This window comes from Salminus brasiliensis, chromosome 15, assembly GCF_030463535.1.
Source record: "Salminus brasiliensis chromosome 15, fSalBra1.hap2, whole genome shotgun sequence".
NCBI lineage: Eukaryota > Metazoa > Chordata > Actinopteri > Characiformes > Bryconidae > Salminus > Salminus brasiliensis.
This window is the reverse complement of record NC_132892.1, coordinates 30,783,655-30,807,435: the sequence shown is the minus strand read 5'-3', so window position 1 is coordinate 30,807,435 and position 23,781 is coordinate 30,783,655. Positions and strand designations below refer to the sequence as shown.

The 23,781-nt window shown below is 44.6% G+C and overlaps 1 protein-coding gene across 1 annotated transcript in view; it reads left to right on the top strand.

The window, feature by feature from the left end:
* pkd1a (polycystic kidney disease 1a) overlaps nucleotides 1–23,781 on the top strand; it is a 117,412-nt gene that overhangs the window by 86,285 nt on the left and 7,346 nt on the right. Inside the window, 20 exon segments of the mRNA XM_072657900.1 lie at nucleotides 172–367; nucleotides 3,914–4,084; nucleotides 4,547–4,690; nucleotides 6,293–6,500; nucleotides 7,094–7,220; nucleotides 8,190–8,306; nucleotides 9,268–9,317; nucleotides 9,656–9,852; nucleotides 10,030–10,102; nucleotides 10,234–10,349; nucleotides 10,523–10,725; nucleotides 11,463–11,657; nucleotides 14,247–14,386; nucleotides 16,219–16,349; nucleotides 16,928–17,048; nucleotides 17,237–17,362; nucleotides 17,963–18,137; nucleotides 18,738–19,025; nucleotides 20,216–20,350; nucleotides 23,461–23,781. Coding sequence (XP_072514001.1) covers nucleotides 172–367; nucleotides 3,914–4,084; nucleotides 4,547–4,690; nucleotides 6,293–6,500; nucleotides 7,094–7,220; nucleotides 8,190–8,306; nucleotides 9,268–9,317; nucleotides 9,656–9,852; nucleotides 10,030–10,102; nucleotides 10,234–10,349; nucleotides 10,523–10,725; nucleotides 11,463–11,657; nucleotides 14,247–14,386; nucleotides 16,219–16,349; nucleotides 16,928–17,048; nucleotides 17,237–17,362; nucleotides 17,963–18,137; nucleotides 18,738–19,025; nucleotides 20,216–20,350; nucleotides 23,461–23,781 — 3,234 coding nt within the window.

The following is a 23,781-nucleotide window of genomic DNA, read 5'->3' as shown; positions in this document are numbered from 1 at the left end:
ATATAACAGGTAAAAAATGCATGAGTAATGAATTATGATAAACAGAGTATTATTAAATCATGTGTAATAACTATAGGAAGGGTTTCCTAATTGACATTTATATAAACATCGATCTCAGTACATTCTAAATCTGTGTGTGTGTGTGTGTGTGTGTGTGTGTGTGTGTGTCAGGATATGTCTCCGGGCCGCAGTCTGGTGGTGGTGCTGGTGTGTGTGATATGTGTGCTGTGTTACGCTGTGGCGGGTGCTGTGCTTAGGAAGCTGGATCAGATGGATCTGAGACGGGCCTCCGTGGTTCCGCTGTGTGGGAAAGACGCTCTCTACAAATACGAAATACAGGTCAAGACCGGCTGGACACGAGGAGCAGGTGAGGGAACCATTCACCATTCAGCACTTAGTAACTCTAACAACAACTATTTAGCCCTCACTAGCAGAACTGTCTGTTGTTCACCAAACATTCAGCACTCAGTAACTAATAGTGATCAATCAGCACTCAGTAACTAATAGTGATCAATCAGCACTCAGTAACTAATAGTGATCAATCAGCACTCAGTAACTAATAGTGATCAATCAGCACTCAGTAGCTGTAATGGTGATCAATCAGCACTCAGTAGCTGTAATAGTGATCAATCAGCACTCAGTAGCTGTAATAGTGATCAATCAGCACTCAGTAGCTGTAATGGTGATCAATCGGCACTCAGTAACTAATAGTGATCAATCAGTACTCAGTAGCTGTAATAGTGATCAATCGGCACTCAGTAGCTGTAATAGTGATCAATCAGCACTCAGTAGCTGTAATAGTGATCAGTCAACACTCAGTAGCTGTAATAGTGATCAGTCAACACTCAGTATCTGTAATAGTGATCAATCGGCACTCAGTAGCTGTAATGGTGATCAGTCAGCACTCAGTAGCTGTAATAGTGATCAATCAGTACTCAGTAGCTGTAATAGTGATCAGTCAACACTCAGTATCTGTAATAGTGATCAATCGGCACTCAGTAGCTGTAATGGTGATCAGTCAGCACTCAGTAGCTGTAATAGTGATCAGTCAGCACTCAGTAGCTGTAATAGTGATCAATCAGCACTCAGTAGCTGTAATAGTGATCAATCAGCACTCAGTAGCTGTAATAGTGATCAGTCAGCACTCAGTAGCTGTAATGGTGATCAGTCAACACTCAGTAGCTGTAATAGTGATCATTCAACACTCAGTAGCTGTAATGGTGATCATTCAACACTCAGTAGCTGTAATGGTGATCAGTCAACACTCAGTAGCTGTAATGGTGATCAGTCAGCACTCAGTAGCTGTAATAGTGATCAATCGGCACTCAGTAGCTGTAATAGTGATCAATCGGCACTCAGTAGCTGTAATAGTGATCAGTCGGCACTCAGTAGCTGTAATGGTGATCAGTCAACACTCAGTAGCTGTAATGGTGATCAGTCAGCACTCAGTAGCTGTAATAGTGATCAGTCAGCACTCAGTAGCTGTAATAGTGATCAATCAGCACTCAGTAGCTGTAATAGTGATCAATCAGCACTCAGTAGCTGTAATAGTGATCAGTCAACACTCAGTAGCTGTAATAGTGATCAGTCAACACTCAGTAGCTGTAATAGTGATCAATCGGCACTCAGTAGCTGTAATAGTGATCAATCGGCACTCAGTAGCTGTAATAGTGATCAATCGGCACTCAGTAGCTGTAATAGTGATCAGTCGGCACTCAGTAGCTGTAATGGTGATCAGTCAACACTCAGTAGCTGTAATGGTAATCATTCAACACTCAGTAGCTGTAATAGTGATCAGTCAACACTCAGTAGCTGTAAATGTGATCAATCGGCACTCAGTAGCTGTAAATGTGATCAATCGGCACTCAGTAGCTGTAATAGTGATCAGTCGGCACTCAGTAGCTGTAATAGTGATCAGTCAGCACTCAGTAGCTGTAATAGTGATCAGTCAGCACTCAGTAGCTGTAATAGTGATCAGTCAGCACTCAGTAGCTGTAAATGTGATCAATCGGCACTCAGTAGCTGTAATGGTGATCAGTCAGCACTCAGTAGCTGTAAATGTGATCAATCGGCACTCAGTAGCTGTAATGGTGATCAGTCAACACTCAGTAGCTGTAAATGTGATCAATCAGCACTTAGTAGCTGTAATAGTGATCAGTCAGCACTCAGTAGCTGTAATAGTGATCAGTCAGCACTCAGTAGCTGTAATAGTGATCAGTCAACACTCAGTAGCTGTAATAGTGATCAGTCAGCACTCAGTAGCTGTAATGGTGATCAGTCAGCACTCAGTAGCTGTAATGGTGATCAGTCAACACTCAGTAGCTGTAAATGTGATCAATCGGCACTCAGTAGCTGTAATAGTGATCAATCAGCACTCAGTAGCTGTAATGGTGATCAGTCAGCACTCAGTAGCTGTAATGGTGATCAGTCAGCACTCAGTAGCTGTAATGGTGATCAGTCAACACTCAGTAGCTGTAAATGTGATCAGTCAGCACTCAGCTGTAAATGTGATCAATCAGCACTTAGTAGCTGTAATAGTGATCAGTCAGCACTCAGTAGCTGTAATAGTGATCAGTCAGCACTCAGTAGCTGTAATGGTGATCAGTCAACACTCAGTAGCTGTAAATGTGATCAATCGGCACTCAGTAGCTGTAATGGTGATCAGTCAACACTCAGTAGCTGTAAATGTGATCAATCAGCACTTAGTAGCTGTAATAGTGATCAGTCAGCACTCAGTAGCTGTAATGGTGATCAGTCAACACTCAGTAGCTGTAAATGTGATCAATCGGCACTCAGTAGCTGTAATGGTGATCAGTCAGCACTCAGTAGCTGTAATGGTGATCATTCAACACTCAGTAGCTGTAATGGTGATCATTCAACACTCAGTAGCTGTAATAGTGATCAGTCAACACTCAGTAGCTGTAAATGTGATCAATCGGCACTCAGTAGCTGTAATAGTGATCAATCGGCACTCAGTAGCTGTAATAGTGATCAGTCAGCACTCAGTAGCTGTAATAGTGATCAGTCAGCACTCAGTAGCTGTAATAGTGATCAGTCAGCACTCAGTAGCTGTAATAGTGAACAGTCAACACTCAGTAGCTGTAAATGTGATCAATCGGCACTCAGTAGCTGTAATGGTGATCAGTCAACACTCAGTAGCTGTAAATGTGATCAATCAGCACTTAGTAGCTGTAATAGTGATCAGTCAGCACTCAGTAGCTGTAATAGTGATCAGTCAGCACTCAGTAGCTGTAATAGTGATCAGTCAACACTCAGTAGCTGTAATAGTGATCAGTCAGCACTCAGTAGCTGTAAATGTGATCAATCAGCACCAAGTAACAGACCCACTCACAGGCGCCCTCTGGTGTTTTCAGTGGTTTTACTATATTGGTAAGTAATATGAAGTGGACCGGCTCCTCATGCTGGCTCAGGTTACTGGTCTGGTTTATGGAGCTAGGATGTCATTTAAAGAAACATTACAGTTCTTAAAAATAACTTATATTTATTTATGATCAGTGATATCTGATATCTGTCTTTACCAGCATCTCTGTCAGACCACCCTCGAGGTTTCACCATCAGATAAGGAAAAGTGGTTTCTGTAAAAATGTGTGTACTATAGTAGAACACACAGTTCTCATCAGGAGCCTCTGTCCCCGAGCCCTGATCACACGCTGTATAACAGAGCAATAAAACAGCAATTTAAATTCTCATTCAATTTTCAGGTTTAAGATTTATATCCCACTGCGTTCCTTCACACAGTCAATCAGTCGCTCATTTCTGATTCAGGAAGCTTCCTTGTTATTTTTCTGCTTTGCTTTAATTTCATTTCAGGAATATTAAAAATGAATAATAATAAGGCCGTCCCGCATTCTGCCCAATAACTCACTCTCTGTCTTTCCCATGCCCCGCTCAGGCACCACTGCCCATGTAGGGATCAGTCTCCATGGCAGTGAGGGCCGCAGTGGGCACCGTCACCTAGACCGGGTCGGAGCCTTCACACGCAACAGCCTGGACATCTTCCACATCGCCACGGATACCAGCCTGGGCAGCGTGCTGAAGATCCGTGTGTGGCACGACAACAAAGGTGCTCTTAATAAAGAGAGATGAAACATATATGATCTATCTGAACAGCTGACTATATATATGATATATATGATCTGTATAGTCACTGGGGGAGGAGCTAAACAGCTAACTGTATATGTATATATATATATATAGTCACTGGGGAGGAGCTGAACAGTTGACTATATATATAATGATCTGAATAGTCACTGGGGGAGGAGCTAAACAGTTGACTATATATATATAATAAATTATCTGTCTTGTCACTGGGGGAGGAGCTAAACAGCTAACTGTGTGTATATATATATATATATATATATATATATATATATATATATATATATATAGTCACTAGGGAGGAGCTGAACAGTTGACTATATATATAATATATATGATCTATATAGTCACTGGGGGAAGAGCTAAACCGTTAACTGTATCTCTCTCTCTCTCTCTCTCTCTCTCTCTCTCTCTCTCTCTCTCTCAGGTCTTTCTCCAGCCTGGTTGCTGCAGTATGTTCTGGTTAAGGACCTGCAGACAGGAAGCTCCTACTTCTTCCTGGTGGAGGAGTGGCTCTCCGTGGATAACGAGAAGACAGACGGCAGAGTGGAGATAGAGGCCGAGGCTTCAGGTAACATCCTGCTCACCTGACCAGATCATTAACTCAACTGGAAGAGAAGCTTGCAGTGCTGCGATACTAGCTCAACCAGAGTTAGCATGAAATGATTTGCAGACTTGACCCTTCCCTTTCCCTCATTGTTGGCAACATCAGCATCCCTTTTTATGATCCCTGTAACAAGATATTCAGAAAATCAGAGTCCAGCGATTTCCTGATTGAGTGTAATAATGGACTGTGTATCTAAGCAGAAGCAGATGGGCTCCTTCAGTTACTTATTGTGTAGCTTTAATAAGATCAACTGAGTCACTGGATTATTACATAGCCAGAATAACTGCAGTGATTGACTGCTGATCTAACTAAAAGCAGGTGATCTGGGTCTCCTATTCAGACTGAAATGAGCGGTGTTTGGCATGTCCTGCTATCCTGCTATAATAAAACCTGCTGCTAATGTCCTCAGTTATACGATCCTGTAGATAATGTGTACACAAGGGGAAAGGAATGGAGGGGCTGGATGATTCAGAACAGTGGAGATTAGCACTAGACCGGCTTTAGTCCTCAAAGCTTTTGAACTTCATTTATACATCTGTTAAAAAAAATGTAGAATTACTTACAATAAAAATATAATAATAAATATAAATAATAAAATAAATAATAATCCAGCCCCACAGTTTAGATCAGACAAGCTGCTGGTTAATGGGTTCAGTAAAATTCAGACTTTCTGGACTGACTGATTTAGTTTAGTCCAGACTTTTCTTAAAATGATGTTTTATAATGTTATAATCTTATAATCCAGTCTGATCTCCTCCCTGACCAATCAGCTCCCAGCTCCTTTACAACACTGCAGTCTAATCACTTCCTGTGTGTGTATGTGTGTGTGTAGTGGTACACACTCTGGACTGGTATCTGTGGTTGTTGGTCTACTGGTGTGTGATAACTGGTTTATAGTGGATGAATGTGCTGAGTGTGATTGGGGTTTGTATTGCGTGTGTGTGTGTTAGCATTAGTGTTAGCCTCCACTCGGTTCTTCAGTGCTGGTTTATAATCAGAGAAGGGCGAGCGAGTGGTTCTCCGGTTCTCCCGCTGGTAAAACAGAGCGTTTTAATGATGGTTTTATATGAAGGGTCAGATATTATGGTCTGTTTTCAGGTTCCACTGTAAAATAGCTCCACACTGCAGAACCTCAACTCCTTTATTTACCTTCTGAGAACGTCCACACTGCTGCTGCAGCTGGGTGATAATGTCGTTAATGGAGCCTTGAGGACAGCAGATGGCGCTCTGAACACTGTGGTTAAAACGCAGACCCGGAACTAGACTGGGATTAAAACAGCTGATGCCCGATCCATTAAAACAAGCCTGGATCATCTCTAATAATAATAATAATAGTTATTTTATTGAATAATATAAAAGATAAGTTACAAACATTTCATAATTTGATTGACATTTTTGATAAATATAATTGAATTCGAACATTCTGGATGTTGGTTCAGTAGAACGCCAGTCTTTATATTCTACAGCTTCTTCAGTGGTTTTACAATCACAGCTAGAGTCCAGCGTTCGCTTTTACAGCTGATTCACTAATTAATAACAATCTCTTTATCTATATTCCATTTGCAGAGGAGGCGGAGCTCCATCACTGGCCCCGTCTCTTCTCCTGGGAGCTCCAGAGGGCGGTGTGTGAGAGTCACATGTGGCTATCGCTGTGGGAACGACCCCCGCGCAGCCCCTTCACTCGCCTCCAGAGGGTGACCTGCTGTTCCCTGCTGCTGCACCTCATCCTGCTGGCCAACACTGTGTGGTATGCCACTGTGACCCATGGCAACAGGTAAGGGGCAGTCCTGACGTCAAACTTATTCCCTGGTCTAGAACTTCCGACTGAAGTCTAATCTTAAGTACTAGGGCAAGGTCTTATCTTCCCTGCAGAAGGGCTTCTTACTGTAATCTGTACTTGTTCACCGGACTAGGGCTTCTTACTGGGGTCTAATCTTCTTCTTTGGGCTGAAATATCTGACCATGGTCTAATCTTCTTCCCTGGGGTAGGGCTTCTTACTGAGGTCTAATCTACTTCCCTGGGGTAGGGCTTCTTACTGAGGTCTAATCTACTTCCCTGGGGTAGGGCTTCTTACTGAGGTCTAATCTATTTCCTTGGGGTAGGGCTTCTTACTGAGGTTTAATCTACTTCCCTGGGGTAGGGCTTCTTACTGAGGTCTAATCTACTTCCCTGGGGTAGGGCTTCTTACTGAGGTCTAATCTTCTTCCCTGGGCTAGAGCTTTTTGCTTAGGTCCTCCATGGGCTAGGGCTACTCACCAAGGTCTAATCTACTTATCTGTGATATGACCTTTTACTAAGGTCTAATCTTCTTTCCTGAGATATTTTATTGAAGTCTAATCATCTGTGTGTGTGTTTGTGTTTTGCAGCTCCTTTCCTGTCTCAGAGCAGGTATCTCTGAATGCAGAGTCTGTAGGAGTGGGTGTGGTCAGCTGTTTGGTACTGTATCCTCTCTACCTGCTCATCTTCTGCCTTTTCAGGCTCAGCCGCAGCAAGGTGAGCTAACTGCACTACCTGCGGTAGTGTAATACACCTGCACTAGTGTAACACACCTGCGGTAGTGTAATACACCTGCGGTAGTGTAATACACCTGCACTAGTGTAACACACCTGCGGTAGTGTAATACACCTGCGGTAGTGTAATACACCTGCACTAGTGTAACACACCTGCGGTAGTGTAATACACCTGCGGTAGTGTAATACACCTGCACTAGTGTAACACACCTGCGGTAGTGTAATACACCTGCGGTAGTGTAATACACCTGTACTAGTGTAACACTCCTGTCCTAGTGTAACACACCTGCGGTAGTGTAATACACCTGTACTAGTGTAATACACCTGCACTAGTGTAACACACCTGCGATAGTGTAATACACCTGTACTAGTGTAACACACCTGCGGTAGTGTAATACATCTGCACTAATGTAATACACCTGCACTAGTGTAACACACCTGCACTAGTGTAACACACCTGCACTAGTGTAACACACCTGCACTAATGTAATACACCTGCACTAATGTAATACACCTGCACTAGTGTAACAAACCTGCACTAGTGTAAGACACCTGCGATAGTGTAATACACCTGTACTAGAGTAACACACCTGCGGTAGTGTAATACTCCTGCACTAGTGTAACACACCTGCACTAATGTAATACATCTGCACTAATGTAATACACCTGCACTAGTGTAACACACCTGCACTAGTGTAACACACCTGCACTAGTGTAACACACCTGCACTAATGTAACACCCCTGCACTAGTGTAACAAACCTGCACTAGTGTAACAAACCTGCGGTAGTGTAACACACCTGCACTAGTGTAACAAACCTGCGGTAGTGTAACACACCTGCACTAGTGTAACACACCTGTAATAGAAATATGAAAAATTCACCCATATATATTACGTAAATGTAAGCATCTGTGTGTGTGTGTGTGTGTGTGTGTGTGTGTGTGTTTACCAGGTATCAGTAGAACAGCTCCCTCCTCAGGTGGATCAAGAGTCTTTGGAAATTGACGACTTTCTGGACAACTCAATGACCGGAAGCTCCTTCCTCATTTTCAATGGAATTCCTACAGAAGTACGTGGAATAAGACTTCCCTAATGAGTTCCCACAGTGCACAGATATGAGCAGTCCCTCATGCTCAGTGTTCAGCCCGGATAGTAACTTAAATCCTGAAGAAAACACAAAGAGCAGAAGTTACACTCCATATAAGAAACTGAAGCAGTTCCAGACTAGCCGTAGAACCTCCTCCTCAGTGAACTTCATGAGCAGATATTTTAGGACCTTAATGTCACACTGACTGCTGGTCCATAACTAACTGTTAGAATGACCTTCAGTAAAACAGCAGGAACTGCAGAAATAACATCCTGGAAGAGCTGGTAGGGAGCAGGTTGGGTGCTGATGGGATTCAGGATTGAGGTAAAGATGATGATCCAGTTTAACAGAGGAGGAACGGGTTCACTTAAACCTCACTGCCAGATCAGGACAGACTAAGACATCCTGTCTTCTGAAATCAAGGAGATTATAAAGAGTTTCTCCTGCTTCTGTTGGAGTAACGGTCTCTACTGACCAGGGAAGAAGGCTTTCTACTAGATTTTGGAGCTGGAGCGTTGCTGTGAGGATTTGATTGCGTTCATTGACAAGAGCAGCGTTGGTGAGGTCAGAATTATCCCAGAAGTACTGGATGGAGCTCCACCATCCATCATTCTAGGGAACACAGTTCTCCCACTGCTCCACAACTCAATCCCTCTTTAGCCCACGCCTGGCATTAGGCAGCATGGTGCCAATAGGCTCATGTTTATTTATCTGCTCCAGAGAGTCCTATTTTATTGGCAGTACTTCTTCTCTACAGGGACAAGACAAGCTGTGTGCGTCCTGTGTCCATGTGTCCATGTGTCAGCAATGGGTGCAACTTAAAGTAGCTGAATGCCTTCATTAGAAGAGGTGTCCACAAACATTTGGCCATGTAGTGGGTTATATGTGTGTTTTCCTACCGTTTTGTTGTTTGTGTTGATCTTGAATTCTCGCGCTCTTGCAGACGTACTCAGAGGAGACCAACATTGACCTGCCGACCCCCTCCTCTAAAAGGTGAGCCGCCTGGTTCCGTGGTGACAGTTGTGGTGATTGACGGCTGCTGATGAAAGCTCAGTGACATCATCGTCATTATAATCATCATTATTATGGTGATCATCACCACCACCACCATCATCATCATCATAGCATTCAGAAACGGGAAACCAATCAGAGTCTTTATTAGACTCCGATCATTACAGGATCAATCAGGGCCTGATTAGGGCCGACTGAGTGTGCTTGGAGTGTGTGTGTGTGTGTGTGTGTGTGTGTGTGGGGAGCTGTTCATGTTCTCTTGGTTGTTTAACTCACTTACAGAGCCTCCATTTTTTGGTCCACCTCTTTGCTCCACACAGGTGGAGCGTTCCAGATGCTGACTGGCCAGACGTGCTGACCGAGCCATCGGTGGAGATTCCTCCTCCGTCTGGGTTTCCTCCTCGGCTGAAGAGGGGTCAGGGCAGCCGACACCTTGGAGTGGACATGGCCTTCAGTCCTGAGGAGGAGGAGACTGTGGGCGGTCAGGACCACAGGAACAAATACTTCACCTCTTCAGGTAGGACGAAAAACTGCCCCCCCCACACACACATGCTTACAATTACCATAACATGATTAGATTACTTCATAACGCTCTAAATGGACGTACTTAAAAGAGGATTAGCTGCATAAAGAGCTGTCAAGTGTCCAGATATGTCATGTTCACTGATTGGTCACTACTTGGTTTGATTGACAGATGAGGATCTAATCAAGCGGATCCTGGCAGACGGTCAGCTGCTCTCTCAGACAGACAGTGACATGGGTGACCTGTGAGTGACATCCCTCCTCCTTCCCTCACCATCCTTCTCCGTCGGTCTTACATAGATTTAATCTGTGTGTGTGTGTGTGTGTGTGTGTGTGTGTGTGTGTGTGTGTGTGTGTGTGTGTGTGTGTTTTCCAGCTCCAGTATTTTTGGAGATAAGACGGAGGTGATTCTTCTACAGAAGATGAGCGAGCCTGTTCCTCCTGCAGCTCTGCGCAGAGACCCCCCTAAAACTGCGTTCACCTCTCGCACAGGTACACACACACACACACACACACACACACACACACACACACACACAATTAACAAAAAGAACCACTTTTGCTTCTATTGAAACAAATGGGGTCTCTCTCTCTCTCTCTCTCTCTCTCTCTCTCTTTCTCTCTGTCTCTCTCTCTCTCTCTCTCTCTCTCTGTCTCTCTCTCAGTAGTGACGGATGTGTGTAAACCAAGGCCGCTTCCTCCTCTTTGCGGATTGGCTGCTCTCTGGGGCAGCTGGGTGGCGCTCATCCTGTCTAGCAGCCTGTCAATCTGGCTGGGGCGGGGCTTCAGCGAGGGCGTGGCTCTGATGTGGCTCATCTCTTGCATCAGCAGCTTCATGATGTCATTCTGCATCCTGGAACCTCTAAAGGTATGCACACACACACACACACACACACACACACACACTCTTATGTACACATCTGCATGAACACTGTAAGTCTGTATAGAAGCATCTATATCTCCAGAGGTTTGTGGACACCCGCTCCCCAACGTTCCTTTTGCAGTTAAGGGTATTAAATCTTAGGGGTGTCTGAATACTTTTGGACATGGCTCATATATCTGTACTTTCTTCAGTGTCTGAGAAGTTAGTTTAAATACTCAATTAAAACAACAACCTAGTAACGCCCAACCATAGCAAACACCTGGGTTGCCATAGCAGCTGCCTAGCAACCATCTCACACCACCCTAGCAACCACTTGAAATACTATACTTGCAACACTAAAACACACATCTAGCAACTACCTAGCTACACCCTGGCACCCACCTGAAATACTTGCAACATTAAAAGTACCCATCTTGCAACCGCCTAGCAACGCCACATAAACCACTTGCGGTACAATAGCAACCATTTAGCTGCACCACCTCAACCACCCAGCAGGCACTTAGCAACTCCATAACCTCAATCTAAAAAACATTTAACGCCTAGCAACCACCTAGCAACACCACAGAAACCACCTGGGCATGCGCTCCTGTAGGTACATGATTGTAACTGATGGTAATTTATTCTAAACAAATGTGACGCAGCTGAACCACCTTCAGATCAATACATCACCATGATTCACACATCAGATGGCTCACTGACGCTCTGAGTGTGTGTGTGTGTAGGTACTTTTGGAGGGGGTGTATTTCGGGCTGCTGGTTGGCCGGCTGCGTCCGGAGGAGGGCGATGTGTTGGTGGACTGCCCAAGAGTTGAGCGAGTGATCCAGAGAGTTCCAAGAGTGAGACCACCACAGGGCTTCGCTCTCAACCAGGCCAGAGAGGAGGCTCGCAAAATCCACCTACTGCACAGCATGCTGAAGGTACACACACACACACACACACACACACACACACACACACACATTTCAGGTCTGCTGCCAGAGTGGAGTTTGGTGGGGGCTGATGAAATATGGGGTTTCAGACCTCCTGAGGGGATGAGTTCTCTCCCCCTCACACGCTCTCTCTCCCCCTGCCCTTTTCCTTCTCTCGCTGGCTCTCTCTGTCTCTCTCGCAAGGTTAGGGGCTACTAGATTTTGGAGGAGCATTGCTGTGAGGATTTGATTGCATTCAGTGACAAGAGCAGCGTTAGTGAGGTCAGGATGTTGGATGATGATGATCACCACCACCCCACCTCATCATCCCCAACTCATCCCAAAAGTACTGGATGGAGCTCCACCATCCATCATTCCAGAGAACACAGCTCTCCCACTGCTCCACAGCTCCTCAATGCTGGGGGGCTTTATTTATACCCCTCTAGCCCACACCTGGCATTAGGCAGCATGGTGCCAATAGGGTCATGATGTTTATCTGCTCCAGAGAGTCCTATTCTATTGGCAGTTCTTCTTCTTCTCTACAGGGGCTAGGCAAGCTGTGTGTGTGCATTCGCACATCTGTGTCAGGACTGGCTGAAGTGTACATTTCTGAAAAGCTCAGAAAGCTCAGAAACCGACTCGGTCTTTCCTCTCAGAGCAGTTCTGAAGTTCTGAGGCGCTCGATTATTCAGCCCTCCTGCGGACCACTCCAGAGGAGCCCCAAACAAACCGGAGCAGCACAGCAGGGTAGGAGGACAGCAGGACGTGTCCAAGTGATGCAAGAGGGAGAATCTGGAGAATGAGAATCAGAGGAGATGCTGGGGGTCCCGTTCTCCGCATTAGTGACAGATAAGAGAGAGGGGGGGTTAATACAGTGTCGGGTCTCAGTGGAGATTCAGAGTCAGGGTTCTTTGTTTATTGTTGTTTTGTTATTGGCTGCTGTTGACCGTTTCTTTCATGGTCAGTATCTGCCAGCCTGGGTATCCGGGGCTCTTTAAAGCCGAAGTCAGAATTTGCACCATTTCCTTTTTACTTTCTGGTCGATCAGCCAAGACGTGCTTGGTGGTACTGGAGCTACAAAGCAGCTGAACGTGATTGGACGTCAAAAATCTTCATCACTTAATGAGACTTCTGTTCCGTTAGCCTTTTAGCTCTAGCAGCTAATTCTGACCAAATTCACCTTTGCTTAATTTAAAATCTTTAAAAATATTGTATTTAACCCCCCCCCCCTCCCCCAAAACACCACCACCACCACCACCCCACCGATCTTAAGGATATGAATGTAATATCTGGACATACAGTGTCAGTATTTATTTATGGTACAGTAGAAAGAATACACTCCACACAGGGTCCTTTGTGGTGATGCTATGGAGGAACCACATTTATTTCGCTACAGAAACTCCAATAATAAAGATTTTTGTAAATAAATCTGATATAAATAAATAAATGATTGTAAAAATATATATATATTTTTTTCATTTTAACATCCACTATTCAGCACATGCTAATTATTCAGTATCTACTGATTTAATAACTCAAGCATTTAGCATCTGCTAATTCGGCTATTTAAGATCAATTTACAGTATCTTAGAAAAAAGTATCTTATTGAGTAACTATTCAATATTCAGTCAATATTCTACTGATTTCACAAACAGTTTATTATTCAGTATCTCTAATGTAGTAACTACTAATTATTCAGTAGCCACTCATTTTTAATTTGAATCCTTCAGTATTTACTAATTTAGTAACTACTAAATATTCCGTGTTTACTGATTAGGCTATTCCTGATCATTTATCTACTAATTTGATCATTTAATAAGAATTATTTTTTCAATATCTTTTAATTTAGTGACTACTAATAAGACTATTTATATAATAACTATTAAATATCCCATCTGTTGATAATCTTCTGATTGGGCTATTCAGTACAAATTGATTGCTCAGTATCGTCTAATTCAGAAGCCAGTTTTAATAAGAATTAATTATATAAGAATTACATTTTTAATTACATTTTTTAAACAGATTCATTATATTTTCCCAGACCTCTGCATCCAAGCCAAGAGCCTCTTAATGGGACCATTAAACCCTGTGCTCAGCAAGTAGTTGCCTAGATCCAGTGTTGTTGACTGAGCAGCTGCTTATTAAAGATATAAACGCTCTCTGTTTTATCAGTCTCCTGGCTTGCTCACTCTGAATTCTGTAAATCTGCAGACTGCGAGGTGTGAATATCTATAGATAACCTCCTACACACAAACACACACACACACTCCTGTAACTCACGTCCTGTCAGGGGTCTAACCAAACCCATCAATATTGAGCCCTCTCCGGCACGTCCTGCAGGTGGAGCAGGAAGGGTGTGCTGATCTTTGCTCTGGTTCCTGCTGCAGTGGAAGTCGAGGGACAGACGTGGTTACTAATGGATGGCCTGCGCTGTGACTGACAGCCGCAGCTCCTGTAGTGCCCCAGAATCACAGCATGGAGTTTTCTGTTCCCACAAGCAGACTCTCATGGCTACGTCAGCTGGGTAAACGTCTTGCGGTTGTAGATGCTGTGTGTTGTAGTGATGGGTCTTGTGGTTCGTCTCTCGTCTCTCTGCAGGGGTTTCTGGTCTACATGCTGTTCCTTCTGGTGGTCCTGCTTCTGAACTACACCGACTCGGCCAAAGACTCCGAGCGACTGAGACTGCACACTCAACTAGAGAGCTACCTCCACCCACAGCACTTCAGCAACATCAGCAGGTAACGGGGTGAATTATTACTCGCTTATTTATTTATTTTTTAGTGGGACGAGAGGAGAAACTCTGCAGATTCTACTCCTTCAAGCTAGAACATACACTATATGGACAAAAGTATTGGGACACCTATTTATGCATTTGTAGCTTTTTCTGAAATCAAGGCTGTTAAAAAGAGCTGATCCTGCTTCTGCTGGAGTAAATGTCTCTGTCGCTGTCCAGGGGAGAAGACTTTCTAGTAGATTTTGGAGAAGGAGCATTGCTGTGAGGATTTGATTGTATTCAAGAACAAGAGCATTAGTGAGGTCAGGATGTTGGATGATCACCACCATCGTTCCAGAGAACACAGTTAGTTCCACTGCTCCACAGCTCAATGCTGGGGGGCTGTATACCCCTCTAGCCCAGCACTGGTTGCCTAGATTGGTGGGAGAACGCTGGGAAAAATCCAGTCTGGAATAAGTCTTCAGTCCTGAGGTCTTCCTCCTCTGACACACTGTCAGGAGTTTGATCTCTGTAAAGTAAATCATACACTCACTTTCTCTCTCTCTCTCTCTCTCTCTCTCTCTCTCTCTCTCTCTGTTTGATGAGCACACACTCGTGTCAGCCTGCGTTCGGTCTGGGATAAGAAAGCTGAACAGACATACAGAGAGAGAGAGCGAGAGAGAGCCGAGAGGAAGCATGAGCTTCAGAGAGTGTGTGTGGGAGGTGATCTGAGCAGACAGCATGTTGCTTAAGGGGATAGTCTCTGTGTGTGTGTGTGTGTGTCAGAAAGGAGCTGGAGTGCCATCTGTCAAGGATGCAGTGATGGTATTCTTTCATTATTGGCTTTTACCCCCTAAAAACTACATCCACCATCAGAAAGAGACGCACAAGCTCCATCTTCATGGGAGGTGAGCGAGGAGGAGACCCTTACTGTCAAACAAAACATCAGGGCAAGACTCCGGCGGACCCATCCGTCTAAAGCTCCCTGTTCCAGCAGTCCTGCTCTTGGTGTAGGTGTTCTCTGGTAACCTTCAGTCCAACCCTGATGCCTTTTCTTATTGACAGTAAGAGTTTCCTCCTTTCTCACCTGCCATGAAGATCAGACCTGGGCTGTACTCTGACTTCAGCTGTGGTGAGCGAGATCTACCTGCTACCATGAGGAGGTTTTAGGACTGCTGGAGAGGTCTTTACTCATCCTGAGGTCTGATCTTGCTGGGGGACGGTCTGATCTGGACATGCTGGTCAGCTGCTCCACTTGTAGATGATTTAGTGGACAGTGGAACAGCGTCTGATTTCTACCTGTTCTGAGATCTTTTTAACCCCCTTCCTTCTCAGACTCCTCTGAATCTCCAACCTTCTTTCTGAAGGCCTTAGAGAGCTCTCTGGATCTGACCATGCTGGTGACCATCTTCACTCCTCACTTCAACTTCAATCAAGATTAGACCAGACTAAACATCTGAGGTTTAGATCAGACCAAATCAGATCAGAATCCATGTTCTGTTCATCTGCAGCTGATGTTCTGAATGTGTGGAGGGGGGGTGAACTTGTTCCTCACAGGAAAACGACATTTCTATTAATTCCATTTTTATTAATGATGATTAAAGACGTTTCTTCAGGTGTGTGAGTTTAGTTAGATGACCTCCGTCTCTCAGTGCTGATCACATGAAGATCAGACCTCCAGATCTTTAAATATATTTAAAAAGACAAAAGGTTTTCATGGGGTGTCCTAACTTTGTCACGTGTCTGTATGTATGTAATACACGTGTTCTAACTCTAATCATAAACTTCATTTCGGGAACAAACACCCCTGCAGATCCAGACCTGTCTGATCTGATCTGATCTCATCCCTTTTTCCAGGCGCGAACTGGTGTGGGAGTGGCTCTCTGATTCTTTGTTGCCACGGTTACTGGACAACTCCAGCCTCATGGAGGAGACGGGCAGCCTGCTGCTGGGGAAGCCCCGCCTCCGCCAGATCAGATCACAATCAGGTGAGGTGACTGCTGGGAAACGGAGAGGGTGGGTAGGCTTCAAGGTTTCAAAGTTTGGGCCACAGCAACCATTTCCAAGTGGATTTTGATGTGTGGGTTTGTTGTGTTGCTGATGGGATACCATAGCAACCATCCAACAACCACTTGGAATACCATAGCAGCTACTTAGTGACCTTGCACCTAGCCACCACCAAGCAACACCACCAGAACAACCAGGGATACTACAGCAACGACATAGGATACCATAGCAACCACCTAGCAACCAGCATAACACTCACGTGAGATGATACAGCAACCACCTACCGGCCACTTCACACCAAAACAATCACCTGGGATACCACAGCAACCACCTACTGGCCACTTCACACCAAAGTAATCACCTGGAATGCCATAGCAACCATGTAGCATAGCAACTGCCTGTAAATGGGAACCAACTTGGTTTCAGGAAATGCGCTCGTTATTTCTGTGGTTTATTTTATATGGATATTTTTTGCCCGGGTTCTCGAGGGTGCCGTTAATTCTGGAGTTGACTTTGTGTCACATGACCATTAACCTGCTTACACCTCTCTCTCCCTCAGTCTGCCCCACCAAGGGCCGATTTCCAGCATCCTCCTGGTTTGGGTGTGGTCCAGCAGGGTGGGTGGAGTCAGCTTCAGCATTTGCTCAGAACTGGAGCCGCAGTGTGTCTCAGAGCAACGGGTAAAAAAAACACACACAATCTCACACACACTCGATGTGTCCTCCTCCTCCTCCTTTACTTTATCATCTCATCTGATCCTGATGTTTAACTATACTTACCTTTTGATTTTATTACTTTCTCTCTCTCTCTCTGTGTGTGTGTGTGTGTGTGTGTGTGTGTGTGTGTGTGTGTGTGTGTGCACACGCAGAGTGTGGCACTGGGGCCAGGTTTCTGTGTACGACAGTGGTGGATTTGTACAGGAGCTCAGCAGAAATACGGAGGACTCTAGAACCCTCATACAACAGCTCCTCACACACCAGTGGCTGGATCCACTGTAAGTCTATTGTTGTTTATATACATATGTATACACTATTTGGGCGAAAGTATTGGGACACCACTGTTTATTTAAAAAAAAAAAGAAAAAAGTTTCCTGCTTTTGTTGGAGTTACTGTGTCCACTGTCCAGAAAAGAAGGCTTTCTAGATTTTGGACGAGCATTGCTGTGAGGATTTGATTGCATTCAGCCACAAGTGCAATAGCAAGGTCAGGATGTTGGATCATCACATCCCACCTCATCCCAAAAGTATTAGATGGAGCACCACCATCCAACAATCCAGAGAACACAGTTTTTCCACTGCTCCACAGCTTCTCAATGCTGGGGGGCTTTATACCCCTCTACTAGCCCACGCCTGGCATTAGGCAGCATGGTGCCAATATTAGGTTCATGTTGTTTATCTGCTCCAGATGTTCCTATTCTATTGGCAGTACTTCTTCTCTACAGGGACTAGACAAGCTGTGTGTGTGCATTTGCACATCTGTCTCAGCAATGAGTGCAACTGACAGTAGCTGAATGCATTTATTAGAAGGGGTGTCCACAAATATTTGGACATATAATGTATTTTTGTGTGTGTGTGTGTATGTGTGTGTGTGTGCAGGACGAGGGCTCTGTTCGTGGAGTTTTCTCTCTATAACACAAACACAGACCTGCTGGCTGTCTTCTCTTTACTGTTGGAGTTTCCTGTCTCTGAGCGCGCTCAGTCCAGCCTGGACCTGAAAACCTGCAGCTTACACACACTCCGCCATGGCCTGGACCTCTCTCTCTTCCTCACGGTAACACACACACACACACACACAAACACACACACAGAGGTAGTAACAGCTGGCCTCCCAAACCAGTCACCAGTAACAGAGTGGACAGGCTGCTCACACTGGTCGAGGGTGGGCTAGAGTGGACAGGCTGCTCACACTGGTCGAGGGTGGGCTAGCGTGGACAGGCTGGTCATTTTGGTTGAGGGTGGGCTAGAGTGGACAGGCTGCTCACACTGGTAGAGGGTGGGCTAGCGTGGACAGGCTGGTCATATTGGTCGAGGGTGGGCTAGCGTGGACAGGCTGGTCATATTAGTTGAGGGTGGGCTAGCGTGGACAGGCTGCTCACACTGGTCGAGGGTGGGCTAACGTGGACAGGCTGCTCACACTGGTCGAGGGTGGGCTAGCGTGGACAGGCTGCTCACTCTGGTCGAGGGTGGGCTAGCGTGGACAGGCTGCTCACACTGGTCGAGGGTGGGCTAGCGTGGACAGGCTGCTCACTCTGGTCGAGGGTGGGCTAGCGTGGACAGGCTGCTCACACTGGTCAAGGGTGGGCTAGTGTGGTTGTGCCCCTCAGCACTGCTAGGTGGTAACGTCTCGTTCTGTGACCCTCTTTCCTCTCAGCTTCTTCTGATGATCTTCATCATTTATTTCTCGGTGAGGGAGGGCTTGGTCGCACGTCGGCAGGGGCGGAGCTACTTCCTGCGAGTGTGGAACTTGGGCGCTGTGTGTACTCTGCTGCTGGCAGCTGGAGTCTCCGCCCTCCACCTCAGTCGCACCGCCCTTGCCGCCCACCTCTGGGCCACGTTCCTACAGCACCGGGAATCCTTCACAGACTTCTTCCCTCTGGCCCAGCAGAGCCAGGTCCTGACCCAGCTCAATGCCACACTGCTGTTCCTGCTGGTGCTGAAGGTGAGGAACGCCAAACATCTACAGCTTAACTTAATACCCACCATTTCTAATACTGTTCAAATCAGTACTGCCTACCAGTCTAGACCTGAGCATTTGGTTGATTGTTCATTTTACTAGATGTTTTAGAAGAGTAAGTGTGTGTGTGTGTGAGTGTGATTTAACACACAACCAGGGAGCATATAATTATTCAGTCACTACTATTTAATATTTAATTACTATGTATTATATACTAATAATTCAGTATCCACTGATTGTTCAGTAGCTACTATTTAGTAAATGTTGAATATTCCCCAAGTACTCATTATTCAGTATCTTCTATTGCACATGCAGGCCTTTAGCTCTGCTTAGCTCTGCACCGCACTGCGGCCGGATTCCCAAAAGCTGTCCTAGAGGGTCTCAATACAAACACTTCCCTTCTTGAATGTTGAGAGAACATTTAAGGTTCTCCTGGTTCTCTTCTTAAGTTGAGAAAACGGAGGATTTTCTGAACCTGCATTTGGAGGCTTTATCTTCTCTCAGCTCTTACAGTCCAAGATGAGCATGTCCTGCTGAGAACTCCAGCTCAGCTGCTGGGTGGAAAGCTGGTCATCCTAAGCTGGTTGATCTCTCAGCATGACCAAGCTCTAAATGGTTCCTAGTAGTTTACTAGTGTGGTCAAGCTGGATATGCTGGTAGACCAGCTAAACCATCAAAACCACCAAACTCAACCTTACGCTAGAGCTGTCAAGAGCGGAGATGATCGAGCGGCTTGACCAGCCTGGCTGTTTATGAATATGATGAAATATTGAGGAGAAAGCTTCAGAAGAAAAGCACTTTTAAGAAGATTCTCTGTTATTTACATACTTTTGGGAATCTAGGTTCTGGTGAGAATGCGGCACACACACACACACACACACACACACACAGAGACACACACACACAAACACACACACATCTGGGTTCATAATGCTGCTGGTACTGAAGCTGAGAGTGGAAATGGTATAGAGGGGATTTACAGTGTAGAACTTCACAGATGGTCTAAAGCCCCCTAAACCCAGACCTAATGAGGTCTTTATACTCGTTAATCAGCTCAGCGTTTTCCCTTACTATCTCACTTTGTCCTTAGCTCACCCCTCTCTCTCTCTCTCTCTCTCTCTCTCTCTCTCTCTCTCTCTCTCTCTCTCTCTCTCTCTCTCTCTCTCTCTCTGCAGGCATCTCATCAGTTGAGGTTTCTGCGGGAGTGGGCAGTGTTTGGTCGGACGCTGAGGAGGTCAGTGTGGGAGCTTCTCAGTGCTGCTCTCGCTCTGCTGGTGCTGCTGCTGGCATACTCACACATGGGACACATGGTAAACACCCACACACACACACACACACACACACAGCTGGCGGCTCAGTTTTCTCTATTCACCCCCTGCTTCAGAGTTTGCCAGTACTGCTAACATCCAGGGCTTCTGCGGAGACCCAGTAGAACTCTGATTGGTTCCAGAGAACGTTCTTCCCGTCTCGCCTCCAGAATTGCTGACACTTTTGATCTTTATCAATCAACCAACCTTTATTTTCACCAGGACGTGCATTGATGGTGACTCTCTTTCAATGTAGTTGAGCTTTTACAGTCAACAGATTGAAAAAAAAATTAATTAATCAACTAAAATCAATAAAACTAAAAGAAAAGAAACAACAAATTAAGAAATGATAAAAGAAATGATAATCAAATTAAGATTTAGTTAGTAATAAACTAAAATTACAAAAAAGTTGAGATACAAAAAGGTAAAATTATATAAGCTTTTTTAAATAATTCAACATTAACTAAACTTTAAACATTAATAGATCAAAGTCATAGATCAGGTCAAATTAAAACCAACAAATAATTAAAAACAAAAAGATCAAGAAATTAAATCAAGCCAATCGAATTTAAAACACAAATACTGATACAATAGTAAAAGTATTAAAAGTATGAAACTGAAATTAAAACAAGAATAAATAAATGAATAAATAAAAGAGGAGCTAGAAAAGGCTGAGGACCTGAGGAACTGTCTTCAGGCAGATACTCTGAAGCTTCTGGGGAGATTCTGTATTTCTGTATTTACATCAAGGCTGTTTCTGTATTTTGTCCTTTTTATATTCACGTACATGAAGGTAGAGACAAAAGTTATATTATGCTCTCATCTGATTTATCTGGTATTCAGAACGTCTAGATTTTAAGATTTTAACTCTTAAAAGTCCAAAACAATCAATCATTCACATTCACTGCAGTCCTTATTTGACCTTCTGACCATATTTCGTTCCTAACTTTCCTTTCTTTTTTTATCATATGAATATTTCAGAAACTCACTGCATGTTTATTTTTAACAAACTAAAACATATAGAACACTAACTGCTTAACCTCTAAAACCTCCACTCAGTTCAGCTTAAAAAATCTGTATGTATTTTTCTGGTGCATGCAGTACACAGATAACCCACTAGTACGCAAAACATTTATTTACGTAATGAATTCATGTTTATTTAGATATTATTTAAGGTTCTTTACTTTTCACACTAATGTTGCAGAGGTCTCAAAAACATAACATCTTAGAGTTACATTTATCTCCTATTTTCCCTGCAAGACCAAGCTGATTCATGTTCGTTCAGTCCAAGGGCACCAGCAGTTCTGGAGGAGAGTAAAAGGTGTAAGTAAGAGTACGAGGAGAGTGACCGCAGTACAGCTGTCTGTCTCTCAGTCGAGCTGTTATGTAGCAGTTGTGATATTATATGCAGTAGATTAAACTGGCGTCAGATCCCGCAGGCCTGAATTCAGCCGAGGAGCTGAAAAGAGCAGATCTCTGTTAGAAACCTTGGCTCAGTCGGTGTTACACGACATCAGCATTCTGTTCAGATATGAGAACAATCCTTTCAGACAAAGCTGTGTGAAATGGGAAAGCCGCACCGCAGAAGAGTGGAGTGAAGCTTTCACATTCTGTTCAACAGACCTGAAACTCTGTTTACCTGCATTACGTAAGACTCAGACCTTATTACACAAGGCTCAGGGTCGTTTGTGGAAAAGCACAGGGAGGATAACAACACACGTTTCATAAACTAGCCAATTCACTGCTTTACCGTAAGAATAAGGTAATAACAAACCTGCCTTGTTCGGTCCGAACCACCCTCTGGCCCAAAGGACTAGAATTTGGTTACTGTCCAGATGGTGCAGACTTTCAAACAAATTTTAGCAAGCTGTCGTCACTCGTTAAACAAAGTTTAAGTAGAAAAGTAGAAAATGAGCGGCAGGAGCACATAGGAGAGAATGGACAAAAGTATTGGGACACCTGCTCGTTCATGGTTTCTTTAAAAAAGTATTTTAAAAAAATCATTTATCTTGCTGAGTAACTGTCTCTACTGTCCAGGGAAGAAGACTTTTTACTAGATTTTGGAGGAGCATTGCTGTGAGGTTTTGATTGCACGCAGCTACAAGAGTGTGAGTGAGGTTTGGAAGTTGGATGACACATGGCACCAGTAGGTTCATGTTGTTTATCTGCTCCAGAGAGTCCTATTCTATTGGCAGTACTTCTTCTCTACAGGGACTGGACAAATTGTGTGTGCATTTTGAAGTAGCTGAATGCATTAATTAGAAGGGGTGTCCACAAACATTTGGACATATAGTTTAGAGTCATTGTAGGTTTTGGGCAGTATCTACTTTTCAGTAGATCAGTAGGCAGTCATGCGGTCTCCAGATGGGGTATATGTTATTACCACAGCGAGGAGTCGTCACAGATGGTTCTTTATGCTAAAGCGATGTAAATAATTTCATCCTGCGTTATTTAAAAACCAAAAAATGATCAAATATAAACTTCAGTTTGCTCACAGAATAAGGAACACTGCACAATTTTGAGTGTAGAGTGCCGGGTTGGTCTGAACAGGATGTTCATCCAGGCCTTCTAAGAGGATGAGCTTTAAACGTATCTCTCCTAGGTCATGTTTTTCACCTTCCTGGCCCCTTGCTGGACTGCACACTCAACACAGACGCATCTCTCAGAGTAAATGATTATTAATAAGCCTTAGGACGTGATCAGGTTTGGAGTTTAAGGGGTTAAACAGTGCAGTAAAGGCAAGTAGTGCCTCAATCCCTTACTGAGGTACATGTTAACAAATGTCTTTAAGCTGAAGTGGGCTGAGGCGGGTAATTAGGAGTAGTAAATAAGAGACCCTGAAGGCTTTGAGTATAGAAACTCCTCTCTTCCTCTCCTGACTCATTAACTAAAGGCACCTAAAGGATGTGAATTACAACTGTTACAACTGCCTCATCTCAGAGTGAACAGGTCTAATGAATTGCTCAAGGCCAGACCATCACCTCCAGTTCTCACGCTCGCCTCCCTCTCTCTCTCCCTCTTTCATCTGTCTTTCATCTTTGGTTTGTCTTTCTAATTATAACACCTAATTGAACATTTTTGGATCTCCCCTCCCTCCCTCTCTCTCTCTCCAGCTCTTTCACTCTGTCCTGGAAGGCTACGCAACAGTCAGCTCAGCCTGTCTGTCGTTGCTGGGCTCTGGAAGCCGCAGCCTGTTGTCCTGGCGTCTAGACGGAGGCTCCTCCTCCTGCTCGTCTTCCTGTTTGGTGTTTCACCTCAGCTTCGCGGTGCTGCGTCTCATCCTGCTGTGGCTGGCGACCTCGGCGCTGTTGAGGAACTATCACCGCGTGAGGGCGGAGCTGTACCAGCCGGTGGTGGACCTGCAGGATTACGAGATGGTGGAGCTGTTCCTACGGCGCCTCAAGATGTGGATGGGCCTCAGTCGCACTAAAGAG